Source organism: Phoca vitulina, unplaced genomic scaffold, assembly GCF_004348235.1.
Source record: "Phoca vitulina isolate PV1807 unplaced genomic scaffold, GSC_HSeal_1.0 scaffold34, whole genome shotgun sequence".
In the NCBI taxonomy this organism is placed as follows: domain Eukaryota; kingdom Metazoa; phylum Chordata; class Mammalia; order Carnivora; family Phocidae; genus Phoca; species Phoca vitulina.
In genome coordinates this window covers 18,739,518-18,763,397 of record NW_022589737.1, presented here as the reverse complement: position 1 = coordinate 18,763,397, position 23,880 = coordinate 18,739,518, and the positions used below count along the sequence as shown (strand labels likewise).

At 36.0% G+C, this 23,880-nt stretch overlaps 1 protein-coding gene across 3 annotated transcripts in view; it reads right to left on the bottom strand.

Moving 5' to 3' along the window:
- Nucleotides 1-23,880, bottom strand: part of SLC36A4 (solute carrier family 36 member 4) — a 49,942-nt gene that overhangs the window by 13,924 nt on the left and 12,138 nt on the right. For 2 of the 3 annotated variants that reach the window (XM_032426191.1, XM_032426192.1), the window contains exons 2-8: nt 19,420-19,543; nt 18,231-18,321; nt 16,682-16,770; nt 15,540-15,635; nt 13,628-13,712; nt 8,321-8,548; nt 6,073-6,171 (exon numbers count right to left, since the gene is read on the bottom strand). In XM_032426191.1, the coding sequence (XP_032282082.1) occupies nt 6,073-6,171; nt 8,321-8,548; nt 13,628-13,712; nt 15,540-15,635; nt 16,682-16,770; nt 18,231-18,321; nt 19,420-19,543 (812 nt within the window). The remainder of the gene's footprint in view (nt 1-6,072; nt 6,172-8,320; nt 8,549-13,627; nt 13,713-15,539; nt 15,636-16,681; nt 16,771-18,230; nt 18,322-19,419; nt 19,544-23,880) is intronic. The other variant, XM_032426193.1, reaches the window with a different exon arrangement.

Genomic DNA, 23,880 nt, shown 5'->3' with positions numbered 1-23,880 from the left:
TTCGTTACTATTAAACTCCATATTTTATTTGGATTTCACTAGTTTTTCTACTAATGTCCTTTTTCTGTTCCAAGGTCCCTTCCAGGATGCCACATTGCATTTTGTCACCATTATCTCCTTGGTCTTCTCTGATCTGTGATGGTTTTGTAATCCTTCCTCATTGTTCATTATCTTGACAGTTTTGAGGAGCACTGGTTAGGTATTTGGTATAATGTCTCTCTGCTGGGATCTATCTGATGTTGTCTGCTGTCTGTACACTGGGATTATAGGTTTTAGAACAAGATACCATAGAGGTGAAATGCCCTTCTCATCACACATGCTATCAACATGATTTGCCACTGGTGAAATTAACTTTGATCACTTGGTTTAAGGCCGTGTTTGCCAGGTTTCTCTGCTTATAAAGGTCTTTTCTTCTTTCTCATCATATTCTGTTCATTGGAAGCCAAGTCACTAAATGCAGCCCATACTCCAGGGACTGGGGAGATTAAGCCATACCTCCTGGAGGGGAAGCATCTACATAAATTATTTGGGAATCCCCCCTATATATGTATTTATTTAATCATTTATTTATATTAGTATGCATTCATATATATTTGTTTTATACTGTGAATATGAATCCAAAACACTTATTTATTTTGTTGCTCATATTGTTCCAGCTTTGGTCATTGTGAATTCCATCAGGTTGCTTCCTGTATTCCTTTGCATGCCTCCGTTCTTTTGTTTTGTTTTGTTTTAGCATTTCCATACTTTCTAGCACTACAAAATGCTCTAGACTCATCTGGAATGTCCTTGTTTCAGCCCTAGAATCAGACCTTTCTCCAAAGAACTTCGGTTCTTTTGTTGTAGAATGGTATTTAGAAGTCCAGATCCGGGTGCTGGGTGTGCCTGTTGCTACTGTGTATCTCTCAGCTGAAGTGATATACGTGTGTGCACACTAACCCAGGTATATTCATGTCTGTGATTGCTTCTGTATCTAGCCATTTGTATCTGCTGTCTGTCAATTTAGTGAGATGAAAAAGTTATTTTTATTATGTGAAAAAAAAAAACCTTGAAAAAAAGGCTAATTGAAGAGTAAAGTTTTTTAAGGCAAATCTTCAGAGGTTTTGGCCATATGATTTGACCATACAGTAAAAGATACTAAGAAATAATAACAGCAAGTATTTACTGAGTACTTACAACATGCCAGGTATTTTTCTTTTTTAATTAAGATAAAATCGGCATATAACATTAGTTTCCGTTGTCAACATAAGAGTTTGATATTTGTATACACTGCAAAATGATCACCACAATAAGTCTAGTTACTATCCGTCACCATACAAAATTATGATTTCTTTTTCTGTAATGAGAACTTTAAAGATTTACTCTCTTGGCAACTTTCAAATATGCAATAAAGTATTATTGCCTATAGTTGCCAAGCAAAATTGGCAAACCTTTAGCTAGACTTACCAACTAAAAAGGAGAGAGGGCTCAAATAAATAAAATCAGAAATGAAAGAGAAGTTACTACTGATACTACAGAAATACAAAGGTTCATAAGAGACTACTATGGACAATTATATGACAAAAAATTGAGGAAACTGGAAGAGATGGATAAATTCCTTAAAATACACAATCTTCCAAGACTGAATCATGAAAAACTAGAAAATCAGAACAGAAAGATTACTAGTAAGGAGATTAAACCAGTAATTAAAAAACTCCTAACAAACAAAAGTCCAGGACCAGATGACTTCACAAGCAAATTCTACCAAACATTCAAAAAATATTTAAATACCTATCCTTTTCAGATACTTCCAGAAAACCAAAGAGGAGGGAATATTTCCAAACTCATTTACTATGCCAGCATTACCCTGATACCAAAACTAGACAAGGACATGAAGAAAAGGAAGAAGGAAGAAGGAAGAAGGAAGGAAGGAAGGAAGGAAAGAGGAGGAGGAGGAGGAGGAAGGGGAGGAGCAGGAGGAGGGGGAGGAGGAGGAGGAGGAGGAGGAAGGAGAAGAAGAAGAAGAAGAAGAAAGAGAAGAAGAAGAAGAAGAAGGAGGAGGAGGAGGAGGGAAGAAGGGAAGGAAGGAAGGGAGGAAGGGAGGAAGGGAGGAAGGGAATTGTAAGCAATATTCCTGATGAACATAGATGCAAAAATCCTCAACAAAATATTAGCAAACCAAATTCAACAATACATTAAGAGGATCATATATCATGATCAAGAGGGATTTATTCCAGGGATGCAAGAATGGTTCAGCATCTACAGATTAATTAACATCATACACCAAATTAACAAAATGAAGAATAAAAATAAAAATCATATGATCATCTCCATAGATGCAGAAAAAGCACTTACAAAATTCAGTATTTGTTCATGATAAAAACACTCAATGAAGTGTGTATACAGGGAACATTATTCAACATAATAAAGGCCATATATGACAGGCCCACAGCTAGCATCAACTCAACAATGAAAAGTTGAGAGCTTTTCCTCTATGATCAGGAACAAGTCAAGGATGCCCATGCTCGCACTTTTATTCAGGTTAAGTGCTCCTTCAATTCCAAATGATAACCTTGCCAAGTAGAGTATTCTTGGTTGGAAGTTTTTTTCCTTTCAGTACTTTGAATATATCATGCTACTCCCTTCTGATTTTTCTGGTAAAAAATCAGCTAACAGCCTCATGGGGGTTCCCTTGTATGAAACAAGTTGTTTTTCTCTTATTGCATTTAAGATTTCCTCTTTAACTTTTGACATTTTAGTTATGTGTCTCAGTGTGGTTCTCTTTGGGTTCATCTTATTTGGAACTATCTGGATGTCTGTTTCCTTCCCCAGGTTAGGGAATTTTCCAGCCATTATTTCTTTATTATTTTATGCCTCTTTTTCTCTCTCCTCCTTCTACAATCCCTATATCGCAAATGCTATTCTGTCTGGTGTCAAATTCTTCTTTTTGCTGTTCTGTTTGAGTGAGTTCCACTGCCCTGTCTTTGAGGTCACTGATCAGTTCTTCTGCTTCATCTGGTCTGCTTTTGAAGCCCTCTAGTATATTTTTCAGTTCAGTAATTGTATTCTTCAGCTTTATGACTTCTGTTTGGTACTTACATTTTTCTTTTGCTTTGTTGAAGAATATCCATTCTTCTCCCAAGTTCCAGGAGCATCTTTATGACCATGACTTTGAACACTTTATCAGGTAGATTACTTATCTCCATTTCACTAAGGTCTTTTTCTGAAGTTTTGTCTTGTTCCTTCATTTGGAACATATTCCTGCACCTCATTTTTCTTGACTCTCTGTGTTTGTTTCTATGTATTAGCTGAAACAGCTACATTTCCCAGTCTTGAAGGAGTGACCTTGTGTAGAAGATGAACTCTATCATTCAACCTTGACCTAGTTCTTGGTTGTCTCTTGGACCTTTGTGATTATCTAAGTAGCCTGATTTATTCTTGATAAATTTCAGTTGTTGAAGGTGTGCCAAGAGCTGCCAGTGTTCCAATGTAGGGATCTCAGTGCCAAGTTTCAGGATGACTGGAAGTCAGATCCTCAGGCAGCAGCTTTTAAAGTATAGAAATACACAGTCCTATGGGACCATAATTGTAAACCCTGCTGGCCTCTAGACCAAGAGATGTGGAGGGTCCCCTGGGGGAACAGTTGTAAAAGTCAAGGTTTCAGATAACTGTATAAGCCCCTTTCTGGGAGGTACCAGAAAGCTGTAACAAGACCAAAGGAGGGCACGAGATGGTATTTCCCTGTCTATGTTCCCTGAGAGCGCTTCTGTAGCCTTGAGATATGTGGCAAACCTGAAGCCTGTCCCTCGGGTTAAAGCTTCAGCACCGTAAATAGGCCTTTTTCACTGGCTGACTTGGGGTGCATTTCAGTCTGTTGTCTGTGCAGTGTCCTCAGCGTGGCATGCTGCCAAGAACTGTCATTCCCATTGTTAAAGTCCTATGGGGCCCTGGAACACAAACCCCCCTAGCCACGAGGGCCAGGTGATCAAGGGGCACCCCTGTGTGGACTACACTTGCCCACAGCTTTAGTAAGGCAGGGGAAGAACACCGAGGGCAGGGCAGGCCCACCAGTGTTAGCAAGCCATCGGGAGATTGCTGTGTTTGTGAGTGTCCACCTGCACTAGCATCATAGAGGGAGACTACAGATATGGTGCTCACCATCCCTGGAGAAAGTCCCAACTTGTCCCCATCCCTCCAGCAGATGCTTTAAGATTAGCAAATGAATCTCCTTCACATAGAGTCTAGGCAACTTTCAAACTGCAGCTTCTATGCTAGGTTCTGGGGCAGGTGAGTCCACATGCAAGCCCTTTAGAAGGAGTTTCTCAGATCCCAACAGCCCTTTGGGTCCTATGGATGGAAGCCCCATTAGAGGCTTGTCTCTCCAGTGCAGGTCTCAAGGGCTGGGCTGCCTGCTGTGGGACACAAACCCCTTGCTCCCTAGGGAAAGGCTCTGGGCTTGTAAGATGCCTGCCTATATTGGGTTGCTGCACCAGAGGTAGAGTTTTTGGTGAGCCCACATCTCTGTCTCTCCTATCCGTCTTGAGGTGGCCCTATTGTTCCTTGTTGTGGAGCAGCTGTTCAGCTAGTTTTCAGCTCCTGCTCAGAGGCAATTATTCCATATGTAGCTGTAGCTGTAGTGTGTCCAGGGAGAAGGGGCGTTCAGGATCTTTCCCTACTGCCATCTTGGACCACCCCCTGCCACGTATTATTCTAGATGCTTTGCAGGCAGCATCTCATGTAGTCCTCACAATAACCCTATGTGACAATAACTCCAGTAATAGCTCTACTTTTTAGGTAAGTGAGGTCCACATGGAAATATTAACTGGTTAATAGAAGGGAGAACCATCTGATGTTCTGGAGATAATCCAGACCTGAAATAAGAGGCTATGGTTAAGAATGGTGCCAGTGCAGCTAGAAAAGGAGGAAAGGAAGGAAATTCACATTTATGTAGGCTCTCTCTGGGGTTAGCAACACTGTGGGTGTTTTAAATGTAATTTCATTTATGGGGAAATATGAAAGAAAAATAAACATGCCTTAATTACCGATGGAATAAGGGAACCAGGGACAAAGTGAAAGGAAATGCTCCAATGTTTCAAGCTTGAGCAACTGAAAATAAAACTAAAAGAAATAGGGAAATGAGAAAGTGAAGCTGGTTTTGGATTAAGAAAGTCTATGTCAGACTCGGAGCTGTCGAACTTGAGATGTTAGAGGAACAACTTAACTGGAAATGTCCAATAGTTAACTAGAACTTACTGGTTAAAGACAGAAATGAAAATCTGCAGTTATGTCTGTAACCGTTTGATAAATGGAACTGTAAGAATTTGTGAGAATTCTCTAAAGGAGAATTCAGAGAGAGCAAGAACCCAAGTAAAATAGTATAAAATTGTCTTCTAGGTCTTATTTCATCTGTAGTTCATATAGATATGTTTAAGTGGTTTCCCTCCCATACCAAACCATCAGACAATGAAACATAAGCTATAGAGCAGAGAGTGATATTCTGTTTTCCCCAAATCTACACATTCCAGGCTTTAAATAAACTGGAAGCATCTTAAATGGAAATATTTAAGATCTTAGAATCCTCAGGGTGCTTGTATTTCTTGGTATTAGCTTTATGATAACATCATTTCTCAAAACAAATATGATATGTGTAAATCTAAGGGGAGAATTTATATTTGATTCTTCTATGTAATAGTAACTTTGTAACAATTTCAATTCATTTCAAATCATCTAGTCTATAAAATATGATGTTTGGGATCTGTCTGAATGTAACCTGGGCTTGGCAGAGTAGATGGAATACAGATAAAACAAAACTGGCCATGAGTCGATTTTTGAAGCTGGGTGATGCTTACACAAGAGTTCATCATGCTATTCTCTAGATTTTGTCTTAGGCTTGAAAATTTCCATAATAAAATGTTAAAAATCATCTAAACTAAGCTATAATTCAAGTCTAAGCTACAAAACTACAAATAGTGTTCTGGCAATGAAGAAAATGGCAACAAAAAAGAAAAATGCATTTTTAAATGTAGTTTGACTACATAAATCTTTGTGTTGCCTTAAAATTTTTAAAAATAATAATAAAGAGTAAATCCTTACCACTCCTATGCCTTCAAAAGCAAACACAGCAGTACCAAAAAAGAGTGGGTATTTTTTCCAACCAGCCACTATTGGAAGGTTGTGGGGATCTGGCATATTCTGGAGAAAGAGAGAAAAAATAAGAGAAGTTGTATCTTTACTTATTTTAAAGAATTTAAAATAAAGAGCAAAATCATACACTTCTGAGCTTCACAACAGCAAATGTATGTTATAAAAGTGAATAATTCTTTCAATAAACACTTTAAGCATCCTATGTTAAATGCAGCCAAGCTGTTAGGACTTCACCCAAGAGCCACTGCTTCCCTCGTGCCCGCACATTCCATCTGGGCTAAATGCTCCTGATTACCTGCTTCCACCTTCAAGTCCCGGGCTGTTCACTCTGGGTATGGCTCCTGGCACAACAGGAAATACATAAGCATACTCAATCTGAGCTGAGAGCCATAGTATCAACCACTGCTCATGGTGTCCAGTGAAATCCATTTTCTACTCTGTTTTCATTGCTCTTTCAGTTTCCAAGGTACCTGGTTCCTGACTTTGGCTTTTTACCTCATAACTCTGCTGCTTCCTAGTACAGGTCTCCTCCTGGTCTCAGTGTCTTACTCTTTTTTTTTTTTTTTTAAGATTTTATTTATTTATTTGACAGAGAGAGAGACAGCAAGAGCAGGAACACAAGCAGGGGAGTGGGAGAGGGAGAAGCAGGCTTCCTGCCAAGCAGGGAGCCCGATGTGGGGCTCGATCCCAGGACCCTGGGATCATGACCTGAGCTGAAGACAGATGCTTAACGACTGAGCCACCCAGGCACCCCGCAGTGTCTTACTCTTTACCTAGACAGTTACTATTACCCTTATTATTTGTACATATTCCTTGATTCTGGCTTTGATTACTAGGTCTTGACGCATAGTCTTGTTCCAACTTTCACTATCTGGAAACTCACAAATGCACATCTTGTTCAAGATCTCTGGTTCCATGATGGCTACCGCTTCCAGCCACCCCAAGACTGGTTCCCACTCTGCTCACCATCCTGTGTTCTCTGCCTTACCTAATTGGAAGTGGAATTCAAGGCCAAGGAAAGAGGATGAAAAAAGAAACTGAAGTGTGAAAGCACATGGATAATCTGGGAAATAGAGAGGTCTAGAACATCTGAAGCACAGGGAGACTTGTGTGATATGATGGTGATACATGATGGAAAACACAAGCTATGGTCAAAATGAAAAGGGTAGTAAGTGTTTGAGTCATTTGATAACACTAACTGTTAGTCAAGACTCACACTGTTCCCTCTACCTAAGGAACCTCCTTTTCTGCTCCACTAACTCTTACATGTTCATCTAAGGGGTCATGAACTACAGAAAGCCTTATGAGACCTTCCTGCCTGTCCCCTTCCACTCTTATGTGCAATAAGAAAACGTCTACAGGTTTTGGAATTTGGGGGGCAGGTATGAAACAGAGTTTGTAATAAATTGCCAGTGGAGATTTTAGAACAATTGCAGCAATAATATATAAAATAGATTGGATCAGAAAAGAATAGCACAGGGATGCTTGACCTTTTCTGAGTCATTGGCCCCTTTGAGAAATGAAAGCTATACACTGCTCAGTAGAAGAATGCATATATACATACAGAAACATTAAATCTTGCAAATACTTTTAATGGATTTGTAGATCCCCTGAATCCCATCAATTTTTTTTTTTTTTAGGAATACTTCTTTTATTGTTAGGCTCCCCAGACAACGGACAATGAAATCAGTTGAGGTTGCATACTTCCAATAAAGAGGTTATGGACTAAGATAGTGGCAGTGAACTGAGGTGGTGGCAGCAAATAAAGGTTCAGAAGTAAAGAAAATTATAAAATTATATCTATCCTCCCATCTGGAGACTGGTTCAAATCTTAAAAGAGTAAACAAAACACTAATGAGGTCTTTGTTTCATGTTATACAGTGTGCTGAGGCATGATCCTAAATCTCACAGCTTACTAGGGTAGGTATTACTCTCTTCTGCAGCAATGTCATAAAGCCCAGAAGCATATTTACCAAGATTTAAAACCAGACCTGAATACAAAACCTGTGCTCTATGTCACACACCTTTCCAGCTGATCGGTATCCCCCAAAAGGAGACCAAAGCTGACTGATTATCTCCTGTGTGCCACATAATGAAGTAGGGGTCTTTACATACCATTACTTTTACCTCCAAAGTAAACAAAGAATTTACTTATTAAGAAACATATGACACTCAGTTAAAAACACATTATACTTACCCTAATGACATACTGATAAATTATCACAAGGCTGACAGCCATGGAAATGTTGGCAAGGAATGAAAGCACAAATAGATTCTTTAGCTCACGAATGAAGACCAAAAGAATTATGAATGGAAGAAAGCAAAGCATATATATCCTTAGGTCAATACTTCTTCTCTCACAAGGGTTTGATGAATTGGTACTATTCAAAAGAAACACTTTACTCTCCAGGAATCCTTCATGAACCTATATAGGATTACCAGGAGAATAAGAAAGAGGGGGAAAAAAAAAAACTTCCATCAACTTATAAATAAAAAAATATAAAGAAATTTATTATCTATACACTCTATGATAAATTCCTTTACAATAAATCAAATATTTACATTTTTTCAAGATACTATAGCTTCCTGGAAATATATATTTATCAAATTTAAGGATAATTAAAATAGGATAATCTTTTTTTTTGTATTTGAAATTTTTAAAAATTTTTATTGTTATGTTAATCACCATATATTACATCATAAAATAGGATAATCTTCTTTGCAAAATAACTTCTTTTATCATACTGTAAAAAGAAAGTTCACTAGAAAATTATGAGGATGGGTGCCTGGGTGGCTCAGTTGGTTAAGCGACTGCCTTCAGCTCAGGTCATGATCCTGGAGTCCCAGGATCGAGTCCCGCATCGGGCTCCCTGCTAGGTGGGGAGTCTGCTTCTCCCTCTGACCCTCCCCCCTCTCATGCTCTCTCTCTCAAATAAATAAATAAAATCTTAAAAAAAAAAAAAAAGAAAATTATGAGGATGAATTTACTAATTTATTTTGAAGTTTTGTGCTCATGATCCCTGCGCAAAGGTTCAATTTGTTTTTGAGATAATCAAAAGTGGATACATACTTGTCAAGAATGACCATATTCTACTCTGGATATCCTACTCTGACTTATTTTCTTCAGAGGAGGAAACAAGCTCTTAAGTACATCTTAGAAATGTACAGTTGTCAAAATAAAGTTTAGAAATCATAGTCTAGCTTTAAAACTGTTTTATAAAACAACTGTTTTTAAATTATCATCACTATCAATAAATACTTATTAAGAATCCACTAAATTCATTCATGACCATGTGTTAGATGTAGATAAATTTTTGCTAGAGCAAAAAACTTCAATAAATCAGTTTTACCTTAAAATTTATTCAGCCACTTCTATAAACCAACATTCAGTGTTCGAGATACAATAATTTATAGGTTCCATATATTAAAAATCGTCTCTTATTCAATTAATCACATAATCCAACTTACTAAAATAGAAATGAAATTATAGAGGATTTTAAAAACATTTTTAAAAATTCAAAGCAGAGGCAGAGAATATTATAACTTAAATACTAGTGAAAAGCTATTTTCCCCCAAACACTGTACCCCCCCATTGAACACAATAACATGATCAAGTCTCTGAATACATCAATTCTTAAGAACCAGACCCTATAGTAATAATAGGAAGCATTTTTTGAGGACTGAACTAAATACGTGATACACAACATCTCATCTCATCCTCAAAACAACTCCCTGAGGTTGGTGGTAGTATTAATTTTAATTTGTGGTTGAGAAAACTGAGGATTAGGGAGGGTTAAAAAAACTTACATAATATCAAATCAGTAAGTGGTAGTTCTAAGATTCCAGCCCAGGAGTGAGACTAGAATTTAGCTTGCAACAGCTGGATGCTCTAACTTGACCAAATACTCCAATCCGGGAGGGGGCCCTGCCAAGTAGGCGCCTGGCCTTTACTCTGACATCTCTCTTTCTAAATATACTAAGTATTAAGAGTCCCACAAGCAGAAGTTTAGAACAAAATTATAGTATGATTAACAATTCAAGTTGTTTCTTTTAATTTTATACTTACAATTTATGATAAGCAATCTTTAGTGTCACTACAAATGTACACATCATCTTAAACTGTAGGGAATATATCTACTAGTTTTAAGCTAGATAGGCAACTTGTAACTCATACTGGACTAACAAACTCTCAGGTTACACCATGAACCATTTAAGAAATGCATACCTCACATTTACCTCGTAACTGCTCATCAAAACTTTATATTTCATATTCTATAACTTGAAATAGAAGAAAGATTGGTAATTCACATTACTTGGTTTTTAAAAGTATACTTTGTTGACTCAATTTTCCCAGTTACAAAATTATTTATAGCCAAATGCTTCTGTATCCAAGAAGTACCACCAATAAGCAGATTAGGTAATGATCAAAATTAAGCTCTAACAAGGATACCTGGCAAGAGAAAATCAGTTACATAACCAATTTTAAAAAGGGTAGTTTGAATGATGAGATGGTTGGGAATATGAAATTAATTCTGTCACAAATATCTCATAATAATTTAGTATTCTTTGGCAGAAATATGGTTATAAAAATTGTCAAGATTAAAAAATAAAATAAAGTGTAGATACATACCCAGAGCAAGATTCAGGTAAACATTTGAGTCCTTTGGTGCCCTCTAGAGACAGATATTGGCTATCTAATAGGACTTCCTATGATCTCACATGTTTACCAAAATGCAAAACACTGAAATAAATATTATAAAATAAAATTACTAAATTCAGTTGTTTCCATTTAAAGCTTAAATTTACTAACATCTACTACTTATTAGTTTTCAATGATTCAGTAATCTAATGGTTAAAATTCCAAAGGTAGATTATGTTCTTCAGCAAAGCTAAAATAAATGCAGAATTAAAGCCTTAACACCCTATATTTGTATACTACTTTACTTTTTGCAAAGGGTTTCACAAACCTCTTATCAGCTGAGCCTCAGGATAAGTTTAGGAGGAACAATGGGAGATTTTGTTGCTATTCCCATTTTACAAATAAGGAAACTGAGGTTTGACCAGGGATCAGGATATCTTGTCCAATGTGTGACTTAAAATGGAGAGAGTGGAGACTTGAATTTGGATCTTCTATCTCTAAAGTCCATGGTCTTAGGTATCATTATATATTTTTTTCTGTTAATGTAATATTCCTTCCCCACTCTTCATGCCCATATATACTGTTTTATCCACCTGAAATTTTCTAGAGTATCTTAGAGTAAGAACAGAGAGGAGCTACTATAACCACAATGGGCTAGAATCCTTGGAGGCACTACCCACCCCTTTCCCCCTGCCTAATGCTCACAATGACCTAATGGGACCAAGAACAGCCCTGTGGCAGTTACAGAGCAGGATGTTCACACATCTGTATGGTAACTAAACCCTGAGTTCTTTGATTTGATAAAATATTGCACCTTTGATTTTATGTAGATTAATGCAGTAATAAACTTAGAGTTTTTAACTCTAACAGTAGCAGTAATTGGTAAGGCATAATCAAGCAGTGTGTCTACTGCTGGAGTCTGCTCTAAAATGTGGCAGTGAACATCTCTGACACTGCTGTTTCAGTGACCATCTGTCTGCTCTGCCAAGGCGAGGTGCTCACTATTGCTTTCAACTTTTCTCAAGTCTGAGTATCTTTTTCCATGTTGCTTTTTATACCTCAAAAGGACTTTTGTCCTTCTATCTACAGCAGGCATTCTCCTTACTTCCCAGAAAGCCACTTTTTCTACCTGGTCTTCTTAGAATATGTGCAAATGAGTTACATTCTTCCAATCTACTTTGGAAGAAACTGATAACATTTTGCAGGAAAAAGTCACCAACCCTAAGCTTATAGACATCTATTACATCATATGCACACACACAGCTAAAATCAGACAAGATCCTGTCCAACGATCAGCAGTTAATATACTGGGTGGCAGCTGGGTCACAGACTTAGGTCTCAGCTTAATTCACATGACTTAGGGCACACTGCTCATGCTTTGTGAGAGTCAATTCACACATTCAAAAAATGAGCGTTGTACATTACAAAGAAGTTGTAAAGACTAAATGAAAAATGTCATACTTTATTAATGTAACGTTGTAAGGCATTATTAGCATTATCCATAAATTCAAATCAAGCTTTTTGGTAGCTCTCTTAGGAGATATTAGAAGATACATTACTACCAAGCTGTACAATCCTAAAAAAGGATCATTTCCACTGTCTTCTACGTAAATGACTGGTAAAGTGGTGTGTCTTATCAGTTCTTAACAACAGATAGCCTCTTGACTGAGTTAATAGTCCAAAGAATATGCAACTTGTGGAATTAAATACTTGTAAATCAAAAGCACATCATCTATAACAAGCAATGCTAATGAAAGCATCAACTCTCTTATTTATAAAGAAGGGTTGACTCAATGAGCCTTTCCAACATTAAAAATCTAAGCTAGGGGCTTTAGCAAATTATGGCCCATACACCAAATCCAGCCTACCACTTAATTTTGCAAATATAACTTTATTGGGATATTACCATATATGTTTATATATTATTCTCTATGGCTAAGTTGAGAAGACCATATGGCCTGCAAAACTGAAAATATTTATTATCTGGCCCTTTCCAGAAAAAGTTTGCCATTCCTGGTCTAAATGTAAATGAAGCATACTTTATACTTGAAAAAGTGAGCCAAATATATACTTATATATTTACATTTAGATTCTTTAGAAAACATATTCACATCATCATTTTGCATTAAAATACCTACAAGTACTATATATTACTATGTAAAATGTCTACTATTGCACCATGCACATGTGCATAGTTAATAAACGTTATTGATTAAAGTAATGATTAAAGAAGAACAGGGTGTAATGTACTAGTTACAAGCTAGAGTGCATAAAGAAATGTGTTTTGGCATTGTTTTGATAGGGGAGCTTTTTTATTTCAGTGCTTTGCATGTTTGTTCAAATTGACAGTCTCTACCAAGACTGCAAACCACTTCCTTTTAAAGCAAACCCTAAAAGGATGGAGAGAATTACAGAATACTGCACATTTTTGGACACAGTACCTTTTAGACAATAGCAATAGTTACTGGATTTTAGTAATACCCACTTTTTACTTCACTTTTTAGGTTGCTGGCTAAAGGCTTATATATTTGTTTATGAAAAATCAATTTAAAAATATACTCCCCAAACATCTGTGTTTCTGCTTTGAGACCTAAATTTCAAGTATCTAAGAGTCAGTTAAATTATATCCAGTTCAGATCTGACAGAACAAACATTATTGATATATAATGGCAAGAAAAGTAAAATCAACAACAGTAGCAGAAAATCCAACTTAAAAAAAGAAGACTAAAGGAAAATTTACAAAGTAACATGCTTTATGAAAGGAACACATTTCCATGTTCAACCATGGCTTACTCAGAGGAGATATGATGCCATAACTATGGACGTGGAAGAAACTGACCTCAATAACTGGAGAAAAATACTTACTTGTTTTACATTTTCAGCTAAGAAGACAATGTAAACACTACAGAATCCCAGCTGTGTTATCACCAGAAAAAAGTCAACCACAGTCCTGAAAAGAGATACCCACAAATAAGTATCAATAAGAGCTGCTGATATATCAATATATTTTTCTCTTTTTAGACTATTTTAAAACATTTAATTATAGCTTATATTCTTTTCACTTCCTTAAAATAAGAAATAAACAAAATATGTATTTTCTACAAACAGCACAGATTTGTGATCAGTATGTCACTAGAATTATTATTGAGCAAAAAGATGTTCCATTAAGTTAAAAGGCCAAAATTTCCCTATCACTTATTTCTGAAATTCAACAGTCTGAGTATCTGCTTATAAAATGATATCATGAAAACATTTCATCTTTTAGATTAGGCCCATCTCTCCTACTTCTCAAGATCTTTTTCTGATTAACCCAGTGTATTTTCCGGCCCTCCTGGCTTCATGTCATTTGGAAATATGAGGAATGAGATGTTCTCCACTATCCAAATCACTAATACGAACATGAGATGGGAGAGGACTGGGGGCATGGCCCTAAATCATAAGACCAAAGACCCCTCCAGTAGCTTAGCTCTGTTCTTATTGTTTAATGAGATACTTAAGAAAATTCTAGCTACATAAAATAGTGTACAGAAGTGGGAAGGGGATGTCACCAGTCAAATTAGCATAGTTTGGGAACCAAGTTATAAATCTATCTACATGTTATTAATACGCAGCCCATATTTCTCTATTTTGTTTGGAGAACAATGAGTGATTACAACAGCATGCACCTACTAATTCATTATAGTCTTTATTTGACCATCGATGTCAAGCTATCAAACAACCTGGTCTACAAATCTACACATCTTCCTTCTCTCATTTGAAATTGGAAAGGCCCTTGCTTATCTTCATTCTTGTCATAACTATAGCTCTCATAGTTCTTCAGGGATCTCCCTTGTAAATAATCTTGGTACCCTGCAATGAATTCAAGTTTCTTCTCTCTGATGAATTATATTTAAGTATTCCCTTAAGATCTTTTCATCCACCTTGGATTTTAGTATCCTACCAACAATCACTCCAGCCACATCTACCTGCAAGTCATTCTAGAGACAAAGCTGCCTCTACTCTGGGGGAGAAGAAGGAAGAAGATAGGGTTCTGGGGCAAATCCTAGGGCATGAGGCTGATTTCTTCCTTCTTCTACTTGGCATATCAAGAGCTCTGAGCAGCTCATAAACAAATCTAACTTCCTACAAATCCCCAGGAAGGCCATATTTAACCATAAACTCTACTAGCATTGTTTTTTTTCTTCCTTTAATTTCCATTTCATGTATCACTTGTACCATAGTGAGCATTTTGTTGACTACCTATGCTTAATTTTCCAGTCCTGTATTCGTCTGGCTTTGATCTGCCATGTCTACCAATGATAAAGTTACATTTAAACAATAAGATAGTATAATTACTATTGTGCTAAAATACACACTTCATATATCCTATGAGCATGTAGCTAAACACCACAATTTTATCTAAAATAATGAGATTGCAACATTTTTCTTGCTTTTTCTCCTTTCCTTAAAAAAATATTAACATGATTATGTCATAGGTTAGCCAGATGCTTTATAAATATCATTTTATTTAAATTACTATAGTAATCCTGTGAAGTAAGTATCACCATAAACTCATCTGATGGTGAGAAAACTAAAACAAAATGATAAATCAATTGACTCAGGTCATAAAACTGAAAAATGGTAGAGCTGAGATTTGAACCCAAGTCTGTGTAACTCTAAAGATTATGTTTATTCCCCCAGCTTTATCATACTTCTATTCATGTATCTTGTCAAATTAAAATACTTAAAAAGTATGTGACTTCTGTAGCCAGATATTAATAACATAGCAAGTGCTTACCGTCCCCATGCTGCTTGCTTCTGAAGACAGCTCCAAGGACTTACTTCCATAGCAAAACTCACAGTGTCACTATAACCTAATGTTGACTTTTTAAACCTGTAATTTAAGAACATACATGCATATGAAAAAGGAAAATTTGAAGTTGGTCCATAAATCCAACCCTTGAAAAGAACATCAAATAAATAGGAATTAAAATGCAAGGCTATGCACCAACAGAAGAGTTTTTGAAATTTCAAGATCTGCATGCTCTATGTCTCATGAAATTTTAAATCTGTTATTTTTACCAATGTATTAGTTTTTATCTGCTGTTAAAGTTTATATATTTGTAGAAGTCATATAATGTAATATTTGTGCTTCGCTGATTTAAATATGTAAATATTTCAATTACCGAAAAACATCAACTACATTGTTCATGCCTAAATTATTTATTCTTAGACGGGCATTATTTTATACATCTGCACAGGCTTTACAACATATTTACACATAAACTATCTTACCCAATACTCAGCCTCATGAGATAGGCATTATTTCCCCTTGTTCTCTTTCCCACTTTTTTTTCAAGTATCATTGTTATTTAAAGATCATAAATGACTTGCCCAAAGTTTTAAGAACATTTAACAACAATAACAAAAAGAGTTAAGATTAGACTATTAGTTTACTAGAATAGGCAATATTTATTTTTTAAATAGTCCATTGTGCAGTAGAAACATTTTATGAAAAAACAAAGAATAAAGAAGATTATTTTACTATTTACCAACCGACATATCAGCAAAGAACACCAAAGGCACCATACCCTAAAATGAATTCCTAACAAATTGATGACCATTGCTCTATAACTAAAAGTAGCGTTGTGGCTTCCATTTCCCCCCATGTCTTTCCTGATTTTTTTTTAATTTACATGGAAAGAAACCATCCCATTTCACTAACAGGGCTATATTTTTTTAAAAAGTAAATATATTCTGACCAGATTTCAATCACAGGAAATATTATCTTTTTCCATATTCATTATTTTAGACTTATCTACATAACAGATTAGAGGAAATACGATTCTTAGTTGCAAAGCACAGTTAAGACTATCTGATTCTTTAAATAAATACACAGCTTTAAAATAAATAGAATACACTTAACAAATCTTCATTTACCTCTGACACAGAAAGTGACTGCACCGTACCAAAATGTGCATACAGTGAACAGAAATAATTCCTATAAACACAAGGCTGATTGGTCCAAGCTGTGGGGGCAAAATGTACAGGATTAAATATTTAAGTTTAACAAAAATTACGTTGTCTTATAAGCAATGAGACAATGGACTACTCATTTGTGTGAATCAATTTTGTTGGACAAAATGATTAGTCATTTGCATATAGGAAAATTCATAAACTTGATACTGAAAGAATTTCAGCAATACTTAAGACAAGCGCATATGACTCTATCCCATCAGCTTGCTAAGCCAAACCTATGAACACAGAGTATAGCTGTGCAAAAAGATAGGATAGAATACATCACATTTAACATGAGATGGCAAGTCTATGGCTATCAGTGTCCCACGGTGATAATTAGATGCAACTATGAATCATTATCTGAATGACTAAAAAGCACTATACTAATCTGGGATTGTGCTTGAGCACTTACTATGTGAGGAACTATGCCTAGAAAAAGATTATTTGAAAAAGCGGTACATAAAAAATTTCAAATATTTGTTTACTAAAATTAAAGTAATGCCTGGATTATTGAGACCTAGACAAATTACTGTCAAAATTTATTTTTATAATCAGAAATGTTTAAGTCTCTAAATTAGGGTGAGCAAGTCAAACGCAGAGAAAGATGACAGTTAAAACTGTTCTTAGAAAACTGGTAAGGTTTTAAACCTCTAATAAAAGGTTAAATAGGGGTGCCTGGATGGCTCAGTTGGTTAAACATCTGCCTTTGGCTCAGGTTCATGATCTCAGGGTCCTGGGATGGAGCCCCACGTCGGGCTCCCTGCTCAGCAGGGAGTCTGCTTCTCCCTCTCCCTCTGCCCCTCCCTTCACTCGTGCTCTCCTCTCAATTACTCTGTCTCAAATAAATAAAATCTTTTTTAAAAATTAAAAAAAAATAAAAAAGGTTAAATATAATTTCATTACTTCATAAGTGAATTCTCCCTTACTGAGATTCTCTGTAATGACAATAACTGGTTCCAATAACACTTTGCACATTTGTTTTCAAACAATATTCTTATTCCTTTTCTTAACTCTTACTCTTTAAATCTGAAAACCACATATTTTATTCTGAATCTAAAAAACAATAAAATTTCACCAATACAAATAATCTACTCTATAAATATATTTGTTGATATGAGTACATTGCTTACATTCCTGAAAATCCAAAAGAATAATAAGATATAACCATACTTGGAAAAATTGAATACTATTTTAGGATCTTTCTGTCAAATACTACCAAGTATTTGGAAGTAAAGTAATTAAACAGAAAGTTAAACAGTTAAACAGAAAGTTAAGTAATTAAACAGAAATGAAAAGAGTAATTAATTCTCATTTTTGTTAAACTATCAGTGTTCACATAATCTTATCAGTACAATCTCATTGTCACCTGGTCAGGTTATATGTGACTAGGCCAGAGGTTAGCTTATAATTTTTGCTGTAATTAAGACTGATAACTGTAATTCAACTAGAGTTCACAAAGATTAAGTCTTACCACTATGCCTGCATTTTTTATTGCCAGTGGAAGCCCTAAAAGGCCAGTTCCAATATTTCCTTTAAGAAGATGCATAAGAGTTTGCACAAATCTGAAAAGTAAAAGGTATAAGATTTTAGGAAAAAAGCTAATAAAATCACATGGGGACTGAAAATCAATCTCGGCAAGGACTCAAATAACATTTCCACTCAACCAGAAGTTGAATAGGCCAGAGGTCATATTGGTTCACACGCTACCTTTGCCATTTAAAAGGAGAATACAGAGGGTTATTATGGAGATTAAATGAGATTTAACTGAAAGTATTTTTGTACATATTAAAGAAATACAGAAAAGGTAATTTTCTCATAAGATCCCTGGCAGCTATGACATTCAGAATAATGTAGAAGATTATATACGGCTAGGCTGATAAGACAGAGCAATTTATTGACACTATGTAATCATGGCACTAAACACATTTGATCTATGATTATCAACCTAACAGGAAATTAATTAAAAGAAAAAGCACACAAGTTTTAAAACTATGTGTATCATCAGATAAGATAAATACTAATTTAGACATCATGTACTCCCTAAGGAATTTCATCAAAATTTCCAAGAGGCATTTGAAGGAAGTCACTTGACCAAGAAAAAATAAATTAAACTAGGAAGAATAGCCCAAATTTTAAACTTATGAAACAAACACACTTGCCTAAATTTTTTTTTAGTTTATACTATTCTTTTCTGAACTAAAATGTAACTTTTGCTTAATTGTTAAGTTACTATTAGAGTAGGAACTTACTCAAATCTATTAATGATGACAAAATAACAAAAGCAGTTCTTTAAGGTTCCACTGCCTTCCCACCACCATGACTTTGATACCATTCACTCAGCATAAAGAAGAAATGTTTACTACCTCCAACCGTCTAACTCCTAACCATTTCAGAAGCCACTGCTCTTAAAATTTCTATTCCTTTCAATCAGATCTCCCTTCTTGCAAGATCCATAGCATGGGACATGTATCATCATTGGAATTCCCACACACTGCTCTGTATTTTAGATGCATTTCTTCTTTCCCAAATGGACTATAAATACCTTCACAATATCTTACTCATCTGTGTGTCTTCTGTAGTATCTAGTTAGTGCTTTACCTACAGAAGATTACAAAACATATACTAAATGAAAAGGAGACATATAACCCCGTAACACTTACGAAATACCCTCTTGATCATCAAGCTGGTAATGCTTCTGAACAGGAAGGAGCTCTTGCTCATGCTCTTCATCTGATGTCCCATCAAAATTCTGCTCATTTATTAAGGGCCTCATTACATCCATATCTTCAAAAAGAAAAACAAAGTACTTCACTATGATGTTTAACACTGAGTTAAAGCTGGTATAAATGAATTTTTTAAAAGAAGGACATACCACTTGTACTTATCTTTACTATTTCCACCCTAGGTTAATTCACACTAACACTTTGAGTTTTAGTGTATTTAAAAGACAATTAGACTTATTTGCTGGTTATTTTGTTTGGACAAAGCAGTGCAAAGTGCAAAGCTTAAGTATTCAATGCAAAACTTTTTCTCATTTGTCTATATGAGGTTTTTAGCAAATGATCAGAGTTATGAGATAAAAAATGTGAATAATCGGAGCACCTGGGTGGCTCAGTTGCTTAAGCGTCTGCCTTTGGCTGGGGTCATGATCCCAGGGTCCTGGGATCGAGCCCCGCATCGGGCTCCTTGCTCAGCGGGGAGCCTGCTTCTCCCTCTCCCTCCCACTCCCCCTGCTTGTGCTCTCTGTCAAATAAATCAACAAAATCTTTTTAAAAATGTGAATAATAAAATGAATTTTTACCTCTTTTAGCTTCAATCATACTGTATACATAAATAGTAATCATATTTTTAAATACTTTAAGAAAATTATAGCAGGGGTGGGGGGAGGGGCAGAGGGAAAGGGAGAGAGAGAATCTTAAGCAGGCTCCATGCCCAACGTGGAGCCCAACACGGGGCTCGATCTCATGACCCTGAGATCATGACATGAGCTGAAATCAAGAGTCAGATGCTTAACCACCTGAGCCATCCAGGCACCCCCCCCCCCCCGGCAAAATGTATTCTTGTATCTAACAATTTTTAGCAAGATGGATGATGACATTAGTCATCACTGTCTGCCTTATTCTAGTAAAATTCACTAAGCTAAAATTTATCGAGATGACTGATATGCATTAGCAAGGTTTGAAGTATAGGATATTTTAAAGAAATGAAAGATTGTTCCATTCAAATACATACAATAAACCTACAGACCATACAATTGGGGTAACCTAAATTGTTAGGAATGACTGACATATAATTTTTTAAAACTTTTTATTTTGGAATAATTTTAAATTTATATTAAATTTGCAAGAAGAATACAGAAAAACTCCTATGTATCCTTTATAGACTTACTAATTTTTAACATTTTGCCATGTTTGCCTTTTCTCTCTCAAATGTGTATCACTTTTTCTGAACTATGTGAGAGTAGCTTACATGTATTGTACCACTTTACCCTACAGTTGGCATGTACTCTCTAAGAACAAGAAGTTCTTGAATATTCACATCACAGTCAACAAACTCAGTTTAATATTGATGCAATATGTTAATCTACGTTCCATATTCCAATTTCATCAACTGTACCAACAAAGTTCTCTTAGCAATTGTTTTCAGCACAGGATCATGTATTGGATTTAGTTGAGTTATTCTACTGGTGACCTTGCCATTATGTCTTTTATGATGCCCTTAATCCTCCTTTTTTTCTTCCTTAATCTTTTACTATCTTGTTTGTCAGGTTTGTCAGATATCCTCTGGGGCACCTGGGTGACTCAGTTGGTTAAGCATCCAACTCTTGATTTAGGCTCAGGGTCGTGAGATCGAACCCCACATTGGGCTCCATGCTCAGCAGGGAGTCTGTTTTGAGATTCTCTTTCCCTTGGCCCCTCCCCCTCTCTAAAATAAAATAAATAAATCTTTAAAAAAAAATGGTATCCTCTGAATTCCACCTATTACCTATACAAAAATTAATGGTCTTATTCTACTTTTGCTATTTATTTATTTATTTCCCAGAAAAACCACACTGCTCCCCCGCCCCCCCAGAAATGTCTTTCTTTTATTCTCTTTTTGTTGTTGTTGTTGTGTTCTTTCTATTTTGGCAATATATATGATGTTTTACAAATTGTTATTCCAATCATGTCTCCACCCATGTCTTAGACTTATATCTACAATCAGTATATTAAATGCTTGCTATCAGTCCTCTGCCGAAGTGTTCTCAGTCTTCCCTTGGCTGGAAGAAGTTCATTCTCTTGTGGACTGTGCATCACAATGACATGTAGGACTTGATAAAATACAAATTGATGTACTTCACCCCAAGGCCTCTGATTCAGCAGGCCTGGGGTGGGCCTGAGAATATGCATTTTTAACTTCCTGGGTGATTCTGATGTTGCTGCTTTGGGAACCACACTTTGAGAACCACTGCTCTAGTAGATTCTTGAGCATGGGCTCCTGGGCACAGTACTCCCTAAGTTATCGCATGCTTTAAACTGTTTTTCTATAGCCTTCATATGAGGGACAGCTAGATATAACACCTTTGACTCACACTCTCTATTCTTGAGTTTCTTGAAAATACTGTTCTACTCTTGCCCTGCTATATAAGCTACTCTCGAGAAGTCTGATGCCAAACTAATTTTCTCAGCCATTATATACTTTGTCCTTTTTGCTTCAAATCCTGAGGAATTTCTCTTTGACTTTAAGATCTAATGGTTTTACTATGACATGTCTTGGGTTTAAGCATTCTGAGTCAATTTTCCCAGGGACACACTGGGCCTTTTTGATATGTAGATTTACGTTTTCTCTTATTTCTGGAAATTTTTCTTGGATTATAGCTTTGAATATTTGTTTAGTTCAAATATTTTGTTTTTCTTCTTTAGAGATTCCAATTATACGTAAGATCTCCTCTGCCTGTCTTCCATTTCAACCACTTTCTCTTTGACCCTTTTGATGTCTTCCTTTACCTTCTTTGAAACTAAATGAGTCTATTAAATTTTCATTTCAACATGTTCTCCTTTGGACAACTTGTACTTTATTATTTATTTATGATTTTTCCTACTGCTAGGCAGTTCATGGACAGGGATCCTAATTTGAGAGTGGTGCCTTCTGTAGGCATAGTGAAGTTCAGTTTATCTAAGGGATGACATTGACTTACTGGGGTTACAGGGAGTAATTGGTATGTCTCTGGTTCTCTTTCATTTCTGCAGGATATTCAATTCCCTACCCACCCCCCACCCCCTGCCCCTTACTTCCTTCTTTCTCTTCACCTCCAGGTATCAGAGGGACATCTCAACTGCTCCTTTTATCTCCTTCTCCTCCAGAAGCCATGTTTTGCCAAGGCTACTGTGCTTCTACGCCTCCTAACCCCCTCTCCTCTTTTCCAGAGTTTCTAAAGACCTTCTTTAGAGAGCCCTTGCAGCAGCAACAGGAACTCTGAAATTTGCCGTTTGTTTTCCTGCTTACAGATAATTTGAGGTTTGTGGTATCTTGGTCTCCTACAAATGCTAAAAGAATAACTTCATGAATGGTTGACTTGTGCTCCTTTTCGAATTCACAGGTTTTGTGGGGAGGACATGTGAAGAGATTAGGATTTAGGTAGCCTCCGTTATCCCCAACTGGAATTCATGACAACAGTTTTTCATAAAAGTAAAGTTATGCTTTAAGATATTGGAAGATGCTTTAGCTTCGTAATATATATTTTTGTAATGCATTTTGAAATCAGGCAGTGTGGTCAGCTTTGTTCTTCTTTTTCAAGATTGTTTTAGGTATTTGGGGTCTTTTGTAATTAAAAGAGTATGATATTGGCATAAAGATAGACATATAGACCAATGAAACAGAATAGAGAGCCCAGAAATCAATCTATGCGTATATGGTCAACTGATCTTTGACAAGGGTGTCAGGAATGCACAATTGGGAAAAAGTCTCTTCAACAAATGGTCCTAGGAAAACTGAATATCCACATGCACAGGAATGAAAGTCTTTATCTCATACCATACACAAAAATCAACTCAAAACATATTAAAGACTTAAATACTTGAAAAAGCTTCAGACATTGGTTTTGGCAATGATTTCATGGATATGACGCCAAAAGCACAGGCAACAAAAGCAAAAATAGGCAAGTGGGACTACATTAAACTAAAAAGCTTCTGCACAACAAAAGAAACAATCAACATAGTGAAAAGCCAACCTACAGAATGGGAGAGAATATTTGCAACTATATATTTGATAAAGGGTTAATTTCTAAAATATATAAGAAACTCCTACAACCTAAGAGCAAAAAATCCTAGTGAACCAATTAATAAATTGGCTAAAGATTTAAACAGATATTTCTCCAAAGAAGATATACAAATGGTCAACACATTTATGGAAAGATGTTCAATGTCACTAATCATCAGGGAAATGCGAATTAAAACCACAATAAAATATCACTTCACACCTGTTAGGGTAGCCATTATCAAAAAAACAAAAGGCAACAAGTATTGGTGAGGATGTGGCAAGATTGGAACCCTTGTACAGTTAGTGGGAATGCAAAATATTGCAGCTGTGAAGGAAAACAGTATAGAGATTCCTCAAAAAATTAAAAACAGAAGTACCATATG